This window comes from Camelus bactrianus, chromosome 17 (genome assembly GCF_048773025.1).
Source record: "Camelus bactrianus isolate YW-2024 breed Bactrian camel chromosome 17, ASM4877302v1, whole genome shotgun sequence".
Lineage (NCBI taxonomy): Eukaryota > Metazoa > Chordata > Mammalia > Artiodactyla > Camelidae > Camelus > Camelus bactrianus.
In genome coordinates, this window is record NC_133555.1 from 28,534,025 (window position 1) to 28,551,322 (window position 17,298).

The following is a 17,298-nucleotide window of genomic DNA, read 5'->3' on the forward strand; positions in this document are numbered from 1 at the left end:
AATGTTTACCGCCAAGATTTTTAATTAATCTAGAAGTGTCATGTCCCTTCTGAGCCAATTCTCGAATTCTCTGTTCTTGTTTCAGTCTCTGTGCCAGCTCCTGCGCTCTCTGCATCATCTGGAACAGTTCGTTTGTCTTGAGAGTCATGATTTCCTAATAATATTGAAGTGCACAAAGTCATTAAACACAACTATCAAATATATACAGACTTGATTATTCTCTCTCAGCAGGTGTTTCCTAAGCTCCTACTATGTGCTAGGCACTATTCAAGATAATGAGAGTAGAGCACTTAACAAAACAAGGTTCCTTCCCTTTTGGAGCTTACATTTTAGTATCTTTTTCTATGATATTAGACCACAAATATAAGAACTCTTTTACCCATTCAAGTTTATACTAAAAGTTTCTAAAACAATGGTCAATTCCACCAGAATTCTCTATGATAAAAAAGAATTAAGAGGTAAAACTCAATTATTTATGGCCATGTTTTTTTCAATTCAAGCGAATAATGCTTTGATTTTTTTTTCAGGTATACAGTTATTTCATAGGTGTAGCTGGCTCAGTCTATTCAACATAATGAAATCAGAACCTAAACCATTTGTATCTTCATCAGCTAATTTTGAAGCAAAGGCTGAAAGTGGAAAAAGGCAAGAAAAGGCAGGCTCCAGGCCCCACCTCCCAGCTCCAAGGGAAGTACTGTATGGTCTACTCTGTAAACCACACGAATCTTTGGCAATCACTGTGTAACTTGCTCTTTGCCAGGTCCGCTCAAATATGGCACTTGACATCACCATACCTACACAGCCTGTGCCACTTAATATAGGGGTTCTCCAAGCCAACGAGTATCTACTCTTTTTAATAGACCCTTAAAGGAACACTCTAACATGGCAACAAACTGTATCATCAATCCTAGCCAAATCACTCTGCAAGTATATGCTCCTGTTCACAACTGGAAATAGACAGAAAGGCCAATATTTCTCCTAACAGATCTATATATGTATTAATACTCACTGCTTAGAAAGCATTTAAAAATTAAGCATATGGGTAACTTACGTTTTATGCTGTAGTAACTCTTGACCTCCTACTTAGCACAGAGAAAAAAAACCCAAGCTGTACAGCATTTGTGAACTAATCACTTGAAATGATGAAACCTCTCCAGCTTCTCCCTTACTTTGATAGCCTTGTTTATGCAGACCTTTAATGTTTCTGCATATAGCTTCACAATTTCAAAATATATGCAAATGTTCTGGGGTTTTTCTTTAAAAACATACCCATTTCTACTCTAAAATATTAGTTAGAATATAAATACCTACTTCCTTTTGTTTTTGCTTAAGTATATCTTCTTCATACTGTTTCTGCATCTCTTCTCGTTCCCTTGCTAAGCGACGCTCCTCCTCTTGATCCTCCTTCTTTCTTTGCTCTTCTTCAAGCTGTTTCTTCCTGCGCTTCTCTTCTACCTGAGCAGTGATGGCTTTCTAGTCATAAATAACCACATAAATCATCATCATCACAGAAAGAATCCATGGAGCATTTGCTTGGTGTTTCAAAAATGCTTATCATAATATAGAAATACACATACAAGTAAAATTAAAATGTCAAATTTCCAATGTATTTTTCCCATCTCCCACCTGTCAAGTTCTATACACCTTTTCTTTAACCTCAGGAGGGCTGTTAAAAGAACTAACAGAAAAACAACTGAAGAATTCAGTGCCACAGTACCTAGTAAAAACAGCAGATGCTCTATAAAGGTCTGTTCACTTAACTGATTAAAAAGTAACAATATTAACTAACCCAATTCTTCATATAGTAGAGGTTTTAGAGAATTATTAGATATTTAAGTCCCTTGAGCATTCGACTAAAATTAGGAGAGAATTTTAATCTTAGTTTCCTTTCTTATATTATCTGCTAGACTTCTTAATCATAATTCAACTTCAATACCTTATATAGTTCCCTTTCAACGAACTAATTCTCATCCTGAAGAGAATTCAAGAGTATTAGAAAAAAAAATTCAATACTAACTTAAGATTTAGTGTCACTTCAGACACACAACCTATGTATTAAAGACCTTGTCTCTTGGAAGGTGGCTATAGTATGTGATACTGTCTGGTTCTCAGAACAAGTATAATATAATGCCAGATAGAGTAGGGATAAGATTCATCACAGGACTGCACAAGACCTGTGCTTATACTGTAATTTTATACTGTAATTTTAATTTCCATTTACTTAGGTATCTAGGCCATGACTATTACTTTTTAAGGCAAAAAACAACATTTTATAATGCAATACCTGATGTTCTAACTGTTTTTGTCGCCGCCTGTCTCGTTCCTCAATCTGAGCTGGGTCCAAAAGAGCAGTCATAGAACGTAGAAAGCTGGCAAGACAAATATATTAGCTGTTTAAAACCCCCAAAAGGTGGGTTTAACAAGGTGCTAAGTCATTTTTGTTCAGGATCTATCTACTAATCATTTCGACTTTGAAGGAAAAATAAGATATATTATAAACATAACAACAGTCCTTATAAAGCACACAGACTTTTTTAAACATCATACTTAAGAATGAACTTACTTTGTTTTTTGACTGTTTGTCACAGCCGTATCTGTAACAGGTTTTGCTATGTGTTCCTCCTCTGAAGGTTCAACCTGGCTTCCAGTTGTAGGTGTACAAAGACTGCTTATATCAGCCAACTCCTGAGTGTCCGGAGAGATACAGAAGTACTCTGGTTGTTTGTGTGTTGACCGAGAAGACAGCTGAGACTGAGAACCAGGATAGCTCTTTAATGAATCAAAATGCATTGCCCATCTGTCATGTTCCTCACCCTAATCACAACAAATAAGAACTGCTAAGAATTTTTGCAGTTGTTCTTACATTTAAAATCCCAAATGACATGATTTCTAAAAGTCACCATACAGCAGAATAAGCATCATAAAAATTAACAAAACTGTGATCTCTATTGATTCCCTATACATTTCGATAACTAAGCTTGGAGAATATGAGAAATTCAAAGAATTAGGAAATTTCTAAAAAGTTAGTTAAAAGAAGCCACACAAAACCACACTTACTAAATTCATTCAATGAAAGGTTCACAAAAGCAAATGTGGAATAATTTGAATAATACAGTCTTGTCAAATAGCTTCAGGATAATTCAAGTTTATGATCAAAGACTCTGAAATTACTTTTTCCTTTTACATCCATAAAACTTCATAAATTACCTTTGAAGATATAATTTTTTCTTCCATTTTTTTTTGCTGGTCATCTTCTATTTGCTTGTTCAGTTCTTCAATCCATTTTCTCTGCTGTTCTTGCTTCATAGCACTGAAAGAGTGCTCCATCAGTACTGCTTCCTAAACAACAGTCATCAACAACACCTAAAGTTTAGTTCTCTTTTCTAACCACTTTATATTTAATAATCTTTACAAATTTACAAATCTAAAGAATTTACATAGATTTAAGTGGTAAGGCATTTATCTCTAAGAGATGCAATTTTAAACAAAAATTTGAGTATGTAAGAATTAAGTAAAACAAGATTATACTGTATAGCACAGGGAAACATATACAAGATCTTGTGGTAGCTCATGGAGAAAAAAAATGTGACAATGAATATATGTATGTTCATGTGTAACTGAAAAATTGTGCTCTACGCTGGAATTTGACACAACATTGTAAAATGACTATAACTCAATAAAAAAAGCTTAAAAAAGAATTAAGTAGATATATTCTGATTTTCAGAATCTTATCTATAACATATACTAGCAGAAGGATATAGTAAGATAACTAAGTGTAAAGGAAAGGAAATTTTCTAATGAAAAATGAAAATTCTTTCTATAAAACAATTATAAGATTTTCAAAATTCTATCCTAATATAGTCTCATTTACTTTGAAAGGAATACTGATAATTTAAAATAGATAAATATGGTTTTACACTTGGCTTCAGAATATAACAAATATTGTTTTTGGACCAAGAGCCAGGAGGATGTAATAGAGCCAGAGGCTTTCTCCATTCAATCATAATGTCTTTTTTGGATACCCTTCTTTTTCCCCATTTCTGCTATTACAGCCCTATCATGATCTATAACATTTCAGTAAGAAAAATATTCTGTGTCTAGATTAAGTCCTTCAATTCTAAGAAAAAACCCAAAAATATAAAAGGTAGCATAAAAATTTATTGTTGCTTTAACTTCTAAGAGTTTAGTATGTTCTAACAAAAAGGAAAGAATACATTCTATTCAAATTGAAATGCAACAGCTAAGTAACAAAACATTTTGTTATATAATTCCAAGACATAATTTAAAAAATAGTTTGACAGAATACAATAGCAATACACTCCACAAGGTTACTTTCTGACCTTGTTTTTATCAAAAACATTGGCAAAGCTCACAGTTTATGACCAACTACTTTGATCAAAGGAAATACTCATACAAAAAGGAAAACTCTTAGTATCTCAAGCGCTCCTATATATTTTAAACAGATAAAAGACATCCTATTTATTTAAGCCTAAAAGAGCCACTTCAAAAGAAGCATTATCTTCAGGTAAGTGATTTAACAGTTTTTCTAGTTTTAGAAATGTTATTTTAGAGGTCAAAATGGAAAAAACAAACAAAAAACTAAATAGGTCCTTTGAACTCCTCATAAGAAATTCTCAACATGGCACTCAATCACCTTAGAATTCCATAATCTGTAAATCTGATGTAATCAGATCTGGTTTCAAATTTTGGTAGCGTTGCAAATTATTAAAGGATAAGACATTAGTCAAAATTACCCTTGAACATTCCTAAAATCCTCATAAAATATTTTATGTACATGTCTTATATTTACAACCCTATGGAAAACTTAATAATCAGTTCTTCCAATTCTGTCTTCAACTTCTTACTCAAGGATGTCTTACAAAGCCATCACCACTTACTCACTTGCCACCTGAGTAATTCATTTTGCTTCTCCAACTGCGTAGAAAACTGTTTAAATTATTACTTTCTATTTTACAAGTTTTCCCCAACATGCATTTAGTGAGAGGAATGAGCGTATAAGGATTTGGGAGGTGGGAGAGGTGGTAGGTAGAATGGAATCCCCCTTTTGATTACTGAGCTATTTAGCTGAAACTGAGTAAGGCAGGTATTTGTAAAACGCAAGACACACTGTGTAACAAATGTGTTCTGACAATGATCAAACCTCTGTTAAAACCTCTTCCCTTACGCTCACTCACTTTTTCACTTTAACTTCCTCACATTATTGACCTTTGATTTTCCTCTCTCTACATAAAAACTCCTTTTCTAAACACCCTTTATGAAACTATTCTTAAGTTATATGTTTCAGTCATACATATATTCCTTTTCAAATACTTTTCATTATAGGTTACAAGATACTGAATATAGTTCCCTATGCTGTACAGTAGAAACTTATTATTTTATATATAGGTTAGTATCCACAAATATCAAACTCCCAGCTTATTCCTTCCCACTTCCTTTACCCCTGGGTAACCATAAGTTTGTTTTCTATGTCTGTGAGTCTGCTTCTGTTTTGTAAATAAGTTCATTCGTGTTTTTTTTTTTTAAGATTCCACACATAAACAACATCATATGGTATTTTTCTTTCTCTTTCTGGCTTACTTCATTTAGAATGACATTCTCGAGATCCATTCATGTTGATACAAATGGCATTATTTTATTCTCTTTTATGGCTGAGTATTCCATTGTATGTATGTGTGTATGTATATGTATATGTGTGTGTGTGTGTGTGTGTGTCAGATGACTTTATCCAGTCATCTGACAATGGACATTTAGGTTGTTTCCATGTCTTGGCTATTATAAATAGTGCTGCTATGGACATTGGGGTGCATGTATCTTTTTTGAATTAGAGTTCCCTTTGGATATATGCCCAGGACTGGGATTGCTGGATCATATGGTAAATCTGTTTTTAGTTTTTAAGGACTCTCCATACTGTTTTCCATAATGGCTGCACCAAACTGGAGTCCCACCACCAGTGTAGAAGAGTTACCTTTTTTCCACAACCTCTCCAGCATTTATTCTTTGTAGACTTTTTAATGATGGCCATTCTGACTGGTATAAGGTGATATCTCATTGTAGTTTTGATTTGCATTTCTCTGATAATTAGTGATATTGAGCATTTTTTCATGAACCTATTGGCCATTTGTATGTCTTCACTAGAGAACTGCTTAAGTCTTCTGCCCATTTTTGGACTGGGTTGTGTTTCTGTCATTAAGTTGTATGAGCTGTTTGTATATTCTGAAAATTAAGCCCCTGTCAGTCATATCATCTGCAAATATTTTCTCCCATTCTGTAGCTTGTCTTTTAGTTTTGTTTATAGTTTCCTTTGTTGTGGAAAAGCTTATGTTTAATTAAGATTCATTTGTTTAAATTTGCTTTTATTTCTACTGCCTGGGTAGATTGCCCTAGGAGAACACTGCTAAGATTTATGTCAGAAAATGTTTTGCCCATGTTTTCTTCCAGGAGGTTTATAGTGTCTTAAGTCTTCATGCCATTTTGAGTTTATTTTTGTGTATGACTTTTAATTTCTTCTCTTCCTGCTATATAGGCTAGGACCAGTAATAACAGTAATAATAATGTGGGCATCTTATCTCATTTCTAATTTTAAATGGAATACTTCTAAAATTTCCAATTTAGCATGGTATTTCCTACAGGTTTTTGTTTGTTTTTAATACTCAACTGGAAATTCCTTCTAGTCTACCTGCGAGATGTCTTCCTTAAGGAACTGGTGTTGAATTTTACCAAATGCTCTTCCTGCATCTATTGAGATTTGTGTGTGTGTGTTAAAATGATACATTATACTTGTGGATGTTTAAAAATTTCCTTAACTACCGATCATGAACCTATTTTAGTCATGATATACTACTTCTTTATACATTATAAAACTTTTAATTTTTTTTTTAGGATTTTTGTGTGTATATCCAAGAATAAAATTAACCTAATTTTCCTTTTTTTGTTATGTTATTTTTCTGGCTTTAATATCAAGCTTATAATGGTTTTGTAGAATGAAATGGGAGCCATTCCCTATTTCTACTTCCTGGAAATCTGAATAAATTTGGGATTTACTCCTTTCAAGTTTGGTAGAAATTGTTAGTAAAACTACATGGGCATTTTGTTTCCCTTGTGGGAAAGTTTTTTTCACCCAGGTCTACAATTACTTTAACATTTACAGAATTATCAAGCTTTTTTCTTTCAAATCAGCTCCTATAAGTTATAATTTTTCCAGTAATTTACCCACTTCATCTAAATTTTCACAATTATTGGCATAAGGTATTCACTTACTAATGATTCACTTACTAATGACTCTCTTCCTGCAATGTCATTTTCACTTGTTATATATTTCACTGATTGGTGCCCTTATTTCCTTTTTCTTTTTTTTTAAATTGAAGTACAATTGACCTACAACACTGTTTAGTTTAAGGTGCACAACATTGTGATTCAATATGTCTACACATTACAAAATGATCACATCTGTCACCATTTAAGTTATTTTTGACTATATTCCCCAAGCTGTACATTTTACCTCCAGGACTCATTTCTTTTGTAACTGGAAGTTCATGCCTCTTAATCTCCCTCACCTATTTCAGTTATGTCCCCAACTTCCTCCCCTCTGATAACCACCTGCTGTTCTCTGAATCTGAGTCTACTCGTTTTTATACGTTTTACTCATTTGTTTTCTAGATTTCTACACATAAGTAAAATCATATAGTATTTGTCTTCCTCTGACTTATTTCACTTTGCATAATACCTTCTATGTCCATCCATGTCATCACAAATTGCAAATTCCATTTGTTTTTATGGCAGAGTTCCACTGTATGCATATACGACATCTTTATCCATTTATCATCTATTGATAGACACTTCAGTTGCTTCCACATCTTGGCTATTCTAAATAATGCTGCAGTGAATACATGACTGCATGTTATCTTTCTGAATTATTGTTTTTGTTTTCTTTGGAAAAATACCCAGAACTAGAATTACTGGACTGTACAGCAGTTCTATTTTTAACTTTTTGAGGAACCTCCATACTATCTTCCATAGTGGCTGTACCAACTGACATTCCCACTAATAATTGGTGCCCCTATTGTCATGATATATTTCTCCTGATTTAGGTTGTTCTTTTACTAACTTAGAATGGGCACTTAGGACATCAATTTTGATGTTTTTTTCTGATACACTTTTCCTTGACTCCTACTCTACCTCATGTTTTTATGTATATATTCATTATCACTCTATTCCAGGTATTTATGATTTACATTATCAATTTTCCTTAATTCTCAAATTATTTAGTAGTGTAATTTTTAATTTCCAATGCAGTAGTTAAAAAAATCTTTTTGTTAGAAACTTCTAAGTTACTTGCTTTGTAGTTGGAGATCATTGTGTAACAGCTATTTAAAATTTAACTAAGTCTTTCTTCATGGCCTAATGCAGTATCACTTTTTGTAAACATTCATGTGTGCCTGAGAAAAATATTTTCTAATTGTTGGCCACAGAACCTGATAAACGTTAATTAGGGCCAACTTGCTGTCTTGTTGATTTCTATGTTGATATTTCCCTTTAAATGGAGAATTTATAATCTCTCTGCAGTTTTAACAGTTACTCCACTCATATATTTACAGCTTCATTTATGTTGGTTTACCAGTGTTTGGTTCACATATTCTATTAGGTGCATGGGTGTTAAAAACTGCTATACATTCTTGACACAGAATATTCTATTAAGACTTAAACCTTCAACATCCCCAATAATGCTTTTTGTCTTATATTATGTATTTATTTTGATTAGCATTAAAAAATACATATTAAATACCTAGGAATAAATCTAACCAAGGAGGTGAAAGACTTATACATGGAGAACTACAAAACATTGATTAAGGAAATTAAAGAAGACTTTAAAAAAATGGAAAGATATCCCATGTTCCTGGATTGCAAGAATCAATATTGTTAAAATGGTCATACTGCCCAAGGCAATCTACAGATTTAATGCAATCCCTATCAAATTACCCAGGACATAATTCACAGAACTAGAACAAATCATAATAAAATTTATATGGAATTGTGCTCGCTTCAGCAGCACATATCCTAAAATTTCTATGAATCACAAAAGACCCAGAATTGCCAAAGCATTACTGAAGAAAAATAATGAGGCTGGAGGAATAATCCTCCCAGACTTCAGACAATAATACAGAGCTACAGTAATCAAAACAGCATGGTATTGGTATAAAGACAGACACATAGATCAAAGACCCACAAACTTTTGGTTATTTAATCTTTGACAAAGGAGGCAAGAACATACAATGGTATAAAGACAGTCAGCAAATGGTGTTGGGAAACCTAGACAGCAGCATGTAAATCAATGAAGTTAGATTAACTCCCTCACACCATACACAAAAACAAACACAAAATGGATTAAAGACTTAAACATAAGACAAGACACATAAACTTCCTAGAAGAAAACATAGGCAAAACACTATCTCACATACATCTCAGTAATGTTCTCTTAGGGCAGTACCCAAGCAACAGAAATAAAAGCAAAAATAAACAAATGGGACCTATTAAACTTACAAGCTTTTGAACAGCAAAGGAAACCAAAAGCAAAACAAAATGACAACCTACAGAATAGGAGAAAATATTTGCAAAAGATGAAACTGACAAAGCCATGATCTCCAGAATATATAAACACTTCATATGACTTAAGAAAAAAAAACAACCAACCCAACCCAAAAATGGGCAGAAGACCTAAACAAGCAATTCTCCAATGAAGACATACAAATGACCAATAGGTACATGAAAAAATGCTCAATATCACTATCAGAGAAATGCAAATCAAAACTACAATGAGGTATCACCTTACACCAGTCAGAATGGCCATCATTCAAAAGTCCACAAATGACAAATGCTGGAGAGGCTGTGGAGAAAAGGGAACCCTCCTACACTGTTGGTAGGAATGCAGCTTGGTAGAGCCATTGTGGAAAACAGTATGGAGATTCCTCAAAAGACTAAAAATAGACTTACTATATAACCCAGCAATCCCACTCCTTGGCATATATCCAGGAGGAACCCTGATTCAAAAAGACACCTGCACCCCAATGTTCATAGCAGCACTATTTACAATAGCCAAGACATGGAAACAACCTAAACGTCCATCAACAGATGATTGGATAAAGAAGTTGTGGTATATGTACACAATGGAATACTATCCAGCCATAAAAAATGAGAACATAATGCCATCTACAGCAACATGGATGTCCCTGGAGAATGTCATTCTAAGTGAAGTAAGTCAGGAAGAGGAAGAAAAATATCATACGATATATCTCCTATGTGGAACCTAAAAAAAAAGACAAACTTAAATATAAAACAGAAACAGATTCACAGACATAGAATGCAAACTTGTGGTTGCCATGGGGGAGCAGGGTGGGAAGGGATAGACTTGGAGTTCGAGATTTGTAGATACTGACAGGTATATATAGAATAGATAAACAAGTTTATACCATATAAAAAGGGAAATATATTCAAGATCTTGTAGCAGCTCACGGTGAAAAAGAACATGAAAATGAATATACGTATATTCATGTATGACTGAAAAATTGTGCTGTTCACCAGAAACTGACACAACATTGTAAACTGACTATAACTCAATAAAAAATAATGTGGCATATACAAAAAGAAAGTATTACTTTTAATCTTGCCATGTTCTTATGCTTTGGGAGTTCTGTATCCTAGAAAATATCTAGACTTCTTTATTCCAATCTGTCAGTATTTAATTAGTGAGTTTTAGTTCTCTTAGATTATGTATTTGGTCCTATAATTGTCATAATTTTACATTTTGGTTTATCCCAGTTTTATTTTTAAGCTTCTCTTTAAAATTCTGACATCTATAGGAGAGGGTATAGCTCAGTGGTAAAGTGTGTGCCTAGCATGTACAAGGTCCTGGGTTCAATCCCCAGCACCTCCATTAAAAAATAAATAAATAAAAAGCTAGTTATCTCCCCCAAAATAAAAAAAAAATTTTTTTAATAATTAGATTTTTTTTTTTTTTTACAGTTTTCAGAGTATAGGTAACCTCCTTGGTTAAGTTTATTTCTAGGTATTTTGTTGTTTTTGATGTAATGGAAATGTCTCTGCCAGTTATAAAATTCTGGTTTTTGAAGTGAAAAAAAAAGTGAATGAAGGGCCACAAATGGCAAAAATATCCTTCTTTTTTATGGGTGAGTTGCATTCCATTACATATATATATGCTGCATCTCCATTATCTATTCAACTATTGATGTGCACTTAGGATGCTTCCATATCTTGGCAATTCTAATTAATGTTGCTGTTAATAGCAGGGTGTATGTATCTTTTTGAGTTAATTCTTATTTTGTGGTTGGCTTTATTCCTTGATAACTGTGTAAGTTTAAAAAGCTAAAGCTCTAAAAGTTCTTAGAAACAATGAGCAGTACATATATGTAAATTTAAAAATAAATGTGCAGTAAAAAAAAATCTATCAAGCCATGAAAGACAGAGAAGAAACTTAAAATACATTACTAGATGAAAGAAGCCAGTCTGAAAAGGCTACAAACTGTACAATTCCAAACAAATGATATTTTGGAAAAGGCAAAGCTACAGAAACAATAAAAAGGTCATGGTTTCCAGGAGTTTGGGGAGAGGGAGGGAGGTAGGGAGGGAGGAATGAACAGATGCAGCACAAAAGATTTTAGGGCAATGAAATTATTCTGTATGATACTATAGTGGTGGCTACAAGTCATTATGCATTTGTCAAAGCCCATAGAATGTACAACATCAAGAGTGAACCCTAATGTAAACTACGGACTTTGGTTGAAAATAATGTGCCCATATTGGTTCATCGATTGTACCAAATATGCCACACTGATGAGGGATATTGAGGCTAGGGGAGTATGTATGTGTGGGTGGGGAGGGCTATCTGTGAACTCTGTATTTTCTGTCCAATTCTGTTGTGAACCTGAAACTGCTCTAAAAGAATAAAGTCTATTAAAAATTTTAAAAATATAAAATAAAATAAAAATTCTGTTATCTATAGATGTCATCTTATAGTAAGAATGTTAGTATGCTCTCACAACCCTTGATCTTGCCATCCTCTGCCAACCCATCAATATTTACATTAACTTAGTTATTAAGGACATAGTTCCTTTTAGTTTTACCAAGTTGTAAAGATAACCCTTAGCTCCACCAAGGTATGAAATCACAAATCTCTTGCAGCATCCCTCAATTTACCTTTTGTTTAAATGCTTCATTCAAAACTTTTCAATATGGGCCTTTTTATAAAAATCTTCAGAAGACTTGAATGCCTGAGGATGTTTTATTAATTACTCTTATTTGAATGACAGTTTGGCTGGATATTAAATTCTAAGTTTTCAGTTCTTTTCCAACAATACTTTGAAAATATGATTCCACAGTTACCTGTACCCAGTGTTGCTTCTAAAAATGTCAAAAAAGAAAATTATGTCAAACTCATACATTCTTTCACATATAGCCTGTTCTTTCTTTCTGCAGGCATTTCAGTTTGGTATGTGCACATGTGGTTTTCTTTTTTCGTGCTCTATGGCCCTTTAAATCTGAGGTCAGTCTTATCATTCTGGGAAATTGATCTCGATTACTTTTCCAAATATTTTCTCTCTGCCTACTATTTGAATATCAGCATTTCTTTTTTTTAATTCTCATATTGCCTTAAAAATTTCCCCCATTTGTCCTCTCTTTTTCCTTTTAGGATATTTTCTAAAATGCAGTTTTCCAATTACAGGCATACCTTGGAGATACTGCAGGCTTGGTTAAATTGAACACCACGATAAAGCGAGTCATACAAATTTGGGGCATTTCTCAGTGCATATAAAAGTTATGTTTACACAATATTGTAGTCTATTAAGTACATATAGCACTATGTCCAAAAAAACCCACAATGTATATCCCTTAATTTAAAAGTTTACTGCTAAAAAATGCTAATCATCTGAGCCTTCAATGAGCTGTAATCTCTTTGCAACAGTACCATCAGAGATCACTTACCACAGATCACCATAAAGATGCAATAATAAAAAAGTTTGAAATATCACGTGAATTAGCAAAATGTGACAGAGACACAAAGTGAGCAAATGCTGTGGGGAAAATGTTGCTGACAGTCTTGCTTGACACAGGTTGCCACAGACCTTCAATTTGTAAAACATACAGTATCTATGAAGTGCAACAAAGCAAAGCCCAATAAAACAAGGTATGCCTGTATTTATTCATTCCCTACCTGTATCACATCTACTATTTCTCATCTATTGTATTTTCTAGTTTAACTACTGTATGTTTCATACGTAAACTTTCTGCTTGGTTTTACTTCCTTTTCTCATTGCTAATACTTTCCCTTAATTCTTTCATTATGTTGATCAGACTAAATTTATTGATTTGTCTATCCTAATATTTTTGTTTCTGTTGGAGTCTGATACCCTCTTTTTTTTGTATATTACATTATCATATTTTTTAAATTGAAGTATAGTTGATGTACAATATGTTACAAGTATACAATATAGTGATTCACAGTTTTTAAAGGTTATACTCCATTTATAGTTATTAGAAAATACTGGCTATATTCCTCATGTTGTACAATACATCCTTTTAGCTTATTTTATACCTGATAGTTTGTACCTCTTAATCCTCCTGCTCTACCTTGCCCCTCCCCCTTCCCTCTCCCCACTGGTAACCACTAGTTCCTTCTCTACATCTGTGAGTCTGTTTCTTTTCTGCTATATTCACTAGCTTGTTCTATTTTTTAGATTCCACAGGTAAGTGATATCTTATGGTATTTGTCTTTCTCTGACTTATTTCACTTAGTATAATGCCCTCCAAGTCCATCCATGCTGTATACCAGAAACTAATATAACATTTTAAATCAACCATACTTCAATAAAAAAGCAACCAACCAACTAATCCATTTAAAATATGGGCAGAAGAACTGAACACTTTTCCAAAAGAGGAAATGCAGATGCTAACAGGAACATGAAAAGCTGCTCAACACTATGAATATCAGGGAAATACAAATCAAAATCACAATGAGACATTATCTCACACCTGTTAGAATGGCTATCATCAGAAAGAACACAAATAACAGATGTTGGCAAGGATGTGGAGAAAAGGGAACCCTCAAACACTGTTGTGGGAATGTAAATTGGTGCAGCTACTATGGAAAACAACATGGAGGTTTCTTAAAAACCTGAAAATAGAACCACTACATGGCCCAGCAATTCCAGCCCTGGGCATATATCCGAGAAAAACAAAAACGTTAATTCAAAAAGATACATACACCTATCTATTAACAGCAATATTATTTATAATTGCCAAGACACAGAAGCATCTCAAGTGCACATCAATAGATTAATGGATGAAGAAGATGTAGCATGTACATGCAATAGAACACAACTCACTCATAAAAAAGGTATTTTGCCATTTGTAGTTCTTTATTCACTTTTCTTTTTCACTTCAAAAACCAAAATTTTATAACTGGCATAAACATCTCCATTGCATCAAAAACAACAGAATACCTAGAAATAAACTTAACCAAGGTTACCTATACTCTGAAAACTGTAAAACATTGATGGAGGAAATTGATGATACAAAGAAATGGAAAGATATCTTGTGCTCTTGGATTGGAAGAATCAGCATTATCAAAATGGCCATACTACCCAAAGTAATCCACAGATCCAATTCAACCCCTGTAAAAATACTGAAGACATTTTTCACAGAACCAGAACAATTCTAAAATTTATATGGAACCATAAGACCCTGAACTGCCAAAGCAATCTTTCGTAGATCTTTTTTTTTTTTTCTCTTTCTTTTTGTTCTTTTCTTATGGTTTGATGACTAGAGATGTTCCTTTAACATTTATTCTAAAGCTGGTTTGGTGGTGCTGAATTCTTCTAGCTTTTATCTGTGAAGTTTTCGATTTCTCCGTCAAATCTGAATGAGAGCCTTGCTGGGTAGAGTATTGCTGGTTATGTATTCCCCTTTCATCACTTTAAATATATCATGCCACTCCCTTCTGGCCTACAGAGTTTCTGCCAAAAAATCAGCTGATAACTTTACGGGAGTTCCCTTGTATGTTATTTGTTGCTTTTCTCTTGCTGATTTTAATATTTTCTCCTTATCCTTAATTTTTGTCAATTTGACTACTAATGCCTTGGTGTGCTCCTTTTTGGGTTGATCCTATGTGGAAATCTCTGCACTTCCTGGACTTGGGTGACCATTTCCTTTCCTAAGGTGGGGACATTTTCAATTATTATCTCTTCAAAAATTTTCTCAGGTCCTTTCTCTCTTCTCTCTCTAGGACCCCTATAATGTGAGTATTAGCGTGCTTCATGTTGTCCAAGGGTTCTCTGAAACTATCCTTATTTCCTTCCATTCTTTTTTCTTTTTTCTGTTCTGCAGTAGTGATTTCCACTAATCTGTCTTCTAGCTCACTGATCCGTTCTTCTGCCTCATTTAGTCTATTCTTGGTTTCTTCTAGTGTGTTACTCGTTTCAATGATTTTATTCTTCAGCTCTGTTTGGGTATTCTTTGTATTTCCCAACTCTTTCCTAAAAACGTCACTCTGGGCATTTATACCCCTCTTCAGTTCTCTGAACATCTTCACCATCATTACTTTGCAAACTCTTTCTAGGATAAACTGCCTATCTCCTCATCACTTATTTCTTCTTCTAGGATTTTATCTTGTGCCTTGGCCTGGAAGATACTCTTCTGTTGCCTCACATTGTCTACTTTTCTATTTGTATTTTTAGGTAGGTTAGTTACATTTCTCAACCTTGAAGAATTGGCCCTCTGTGGGAGACATCCTGTGTATCCCAGCAGTACCCTCCTCTCATCACCCAAGGACCAGGATCCAGCATGTCCCAGCACAGAGTCTGTGTTTGTGGATTCCTTCCACAGACTTTGGGATTATTGTTTTCTTATTTCTGGTATCTGCCCTTGGAGGATGAGGCTGAACAAGAGGCAGGTTCCGTGGCAAGAGGCATCCATGTCTGCCCACTGCTGGATGAAGCTTGGTTCTGGACCTCTGGTGGGTAGGGTCTTTGTGGCTCAGGATGTCTGCTGATGGGTGAGGCTGTGTTCCCACCCAGTATGTTGTTTGGCCTAAGGCTTCCTTCCTAGCCCTAAAGCCTACAGGCTGTTGGGTGGGGCTAGGTCTTGGTGCCAATGATTCGATCAAGACACCAGCCTCCAGGAAAGGTCATGTACGTAACACTCCTGGAATGCCCACCACCAGCCTTTATGTCCCTTGGGTGAAGTGCAGATTTCCCCTACCTCCTCAGGAGACCCTCCAAAACTACCAGGCAGGTCTGGCCCAGGTTCCTATGAAATTACCGCCTCTGCCCTTGGACCTGGTGCACACGAGATTCTGTGTATGCTTCCCAAGAGAATGAAGTCTCTGTTTCCCCAGTCCTGTGGAGCCCTGGAGTTAAGCCCCGTGGCCTTCAAAACCAGATGTCCTGGGATCTCCTCCTCCTCCCAATGCTGGAACCCCAGCTGGGAAGCCTGATGGGGGGCCTTGAACTCTCCCTCCTGTTGGAGGGCCTCTGCAACTTAATGATTCTTCAGCTTGTGAGTCGCCAACCCAGAGGGTATTGGGCCCGATTGTATCACTAACACATCCCTCCTACCATCCAGCTGTGGTTCCCGCTTTATGTTTCCAGTTGAAGATCTTCTTTGCTAGGTTCCAGTCTTTTTTTCCCGATAGTTGTTTAGCAGTCAGTTGTGGTTTTCTTGTAGTCACAAGCAGATGAGCTCATGGTCTTACTACTCTGCCATCTTGACCAGAAATCTTTATGTTGTTTTTACTTTGAAGAGGTTATGTTCCTTGCAGTTTATTTCTTCCCTGGCATCATCAGCCAAACTTGTCCAGCAACGAATAGCCAATAAACTCAGTGGGTAGTGAAAATGGAGAGCAGACTAGCTCTAGGGTAGAAGTTCAGGCATTAAATTACAATCACTTCTTATCCTTCAAAACAACTCTTTAGGTCAGAGCTTTGTTTTGAGGGAACACTCCTTAGACTGTAATTGTAATTTACCAGTCAGGTCAGATTGGAACAGAGAGTGGTGGAATAGTCTCCAGTTGATTTTCCCAGTTCCTCCCAAGTTAGTAAGATTTAAGCAAGGGTTACCCAGGATTATTTTAGAGGAGAGCGAGAACAGATTTGAATTACAAACCAAAGTAATAACCCTTCCTTTAGTTTTTCAGTATCTTAGGGACTGATCTTAGGAGGAGGTACCAGCAGTTTAGAGCAGAGTTCAGTATCTTGAGATCATGGAATTTTA

The 17,298-nt window shown here is 34.8% G+C and overlaps 1 protein-coding gene across 2 annotated transcripts in view; it reads right to left on the reverse strand.

The window, feature by feature from the left end:
• Positions 1 to 17,298, reverse strand: part of CCDC66 (coiled-coil domain containing 66) — a 101,922-nt gene that overhangs the window by 65,775 nt on the left and 18,849 nt on the right. For both annotated transcript variants that reach the window (XM_074344640.1, XM_010968345.3), the window contains exons 9-13: positions 3,208 to 3,339; positions 2,564 to 2,814; positions 2,285 to 2,369; positions 1,312 to 1,473; positions 10 to 154 (exon numbers count right to left, since the gene is read on the reverse strand). In XM_074344640.1, coding sequence (XP_074200741.1) covers positions 10 to 154; positions 1,312 to 1,473; positions 2,285 to 2,369; positions 2,564 to 2,814; positions 3,208 to 3,339 — 775 coding nt within the window. The remainder of the gene's footprint in view (positions 1 to 9; positions 155 to 1,311; positions 1,474 to 2,284; positions 2,370 to 2,563; positions 2,815 to 3,207; positions 3,340 to 17,298) is intronic.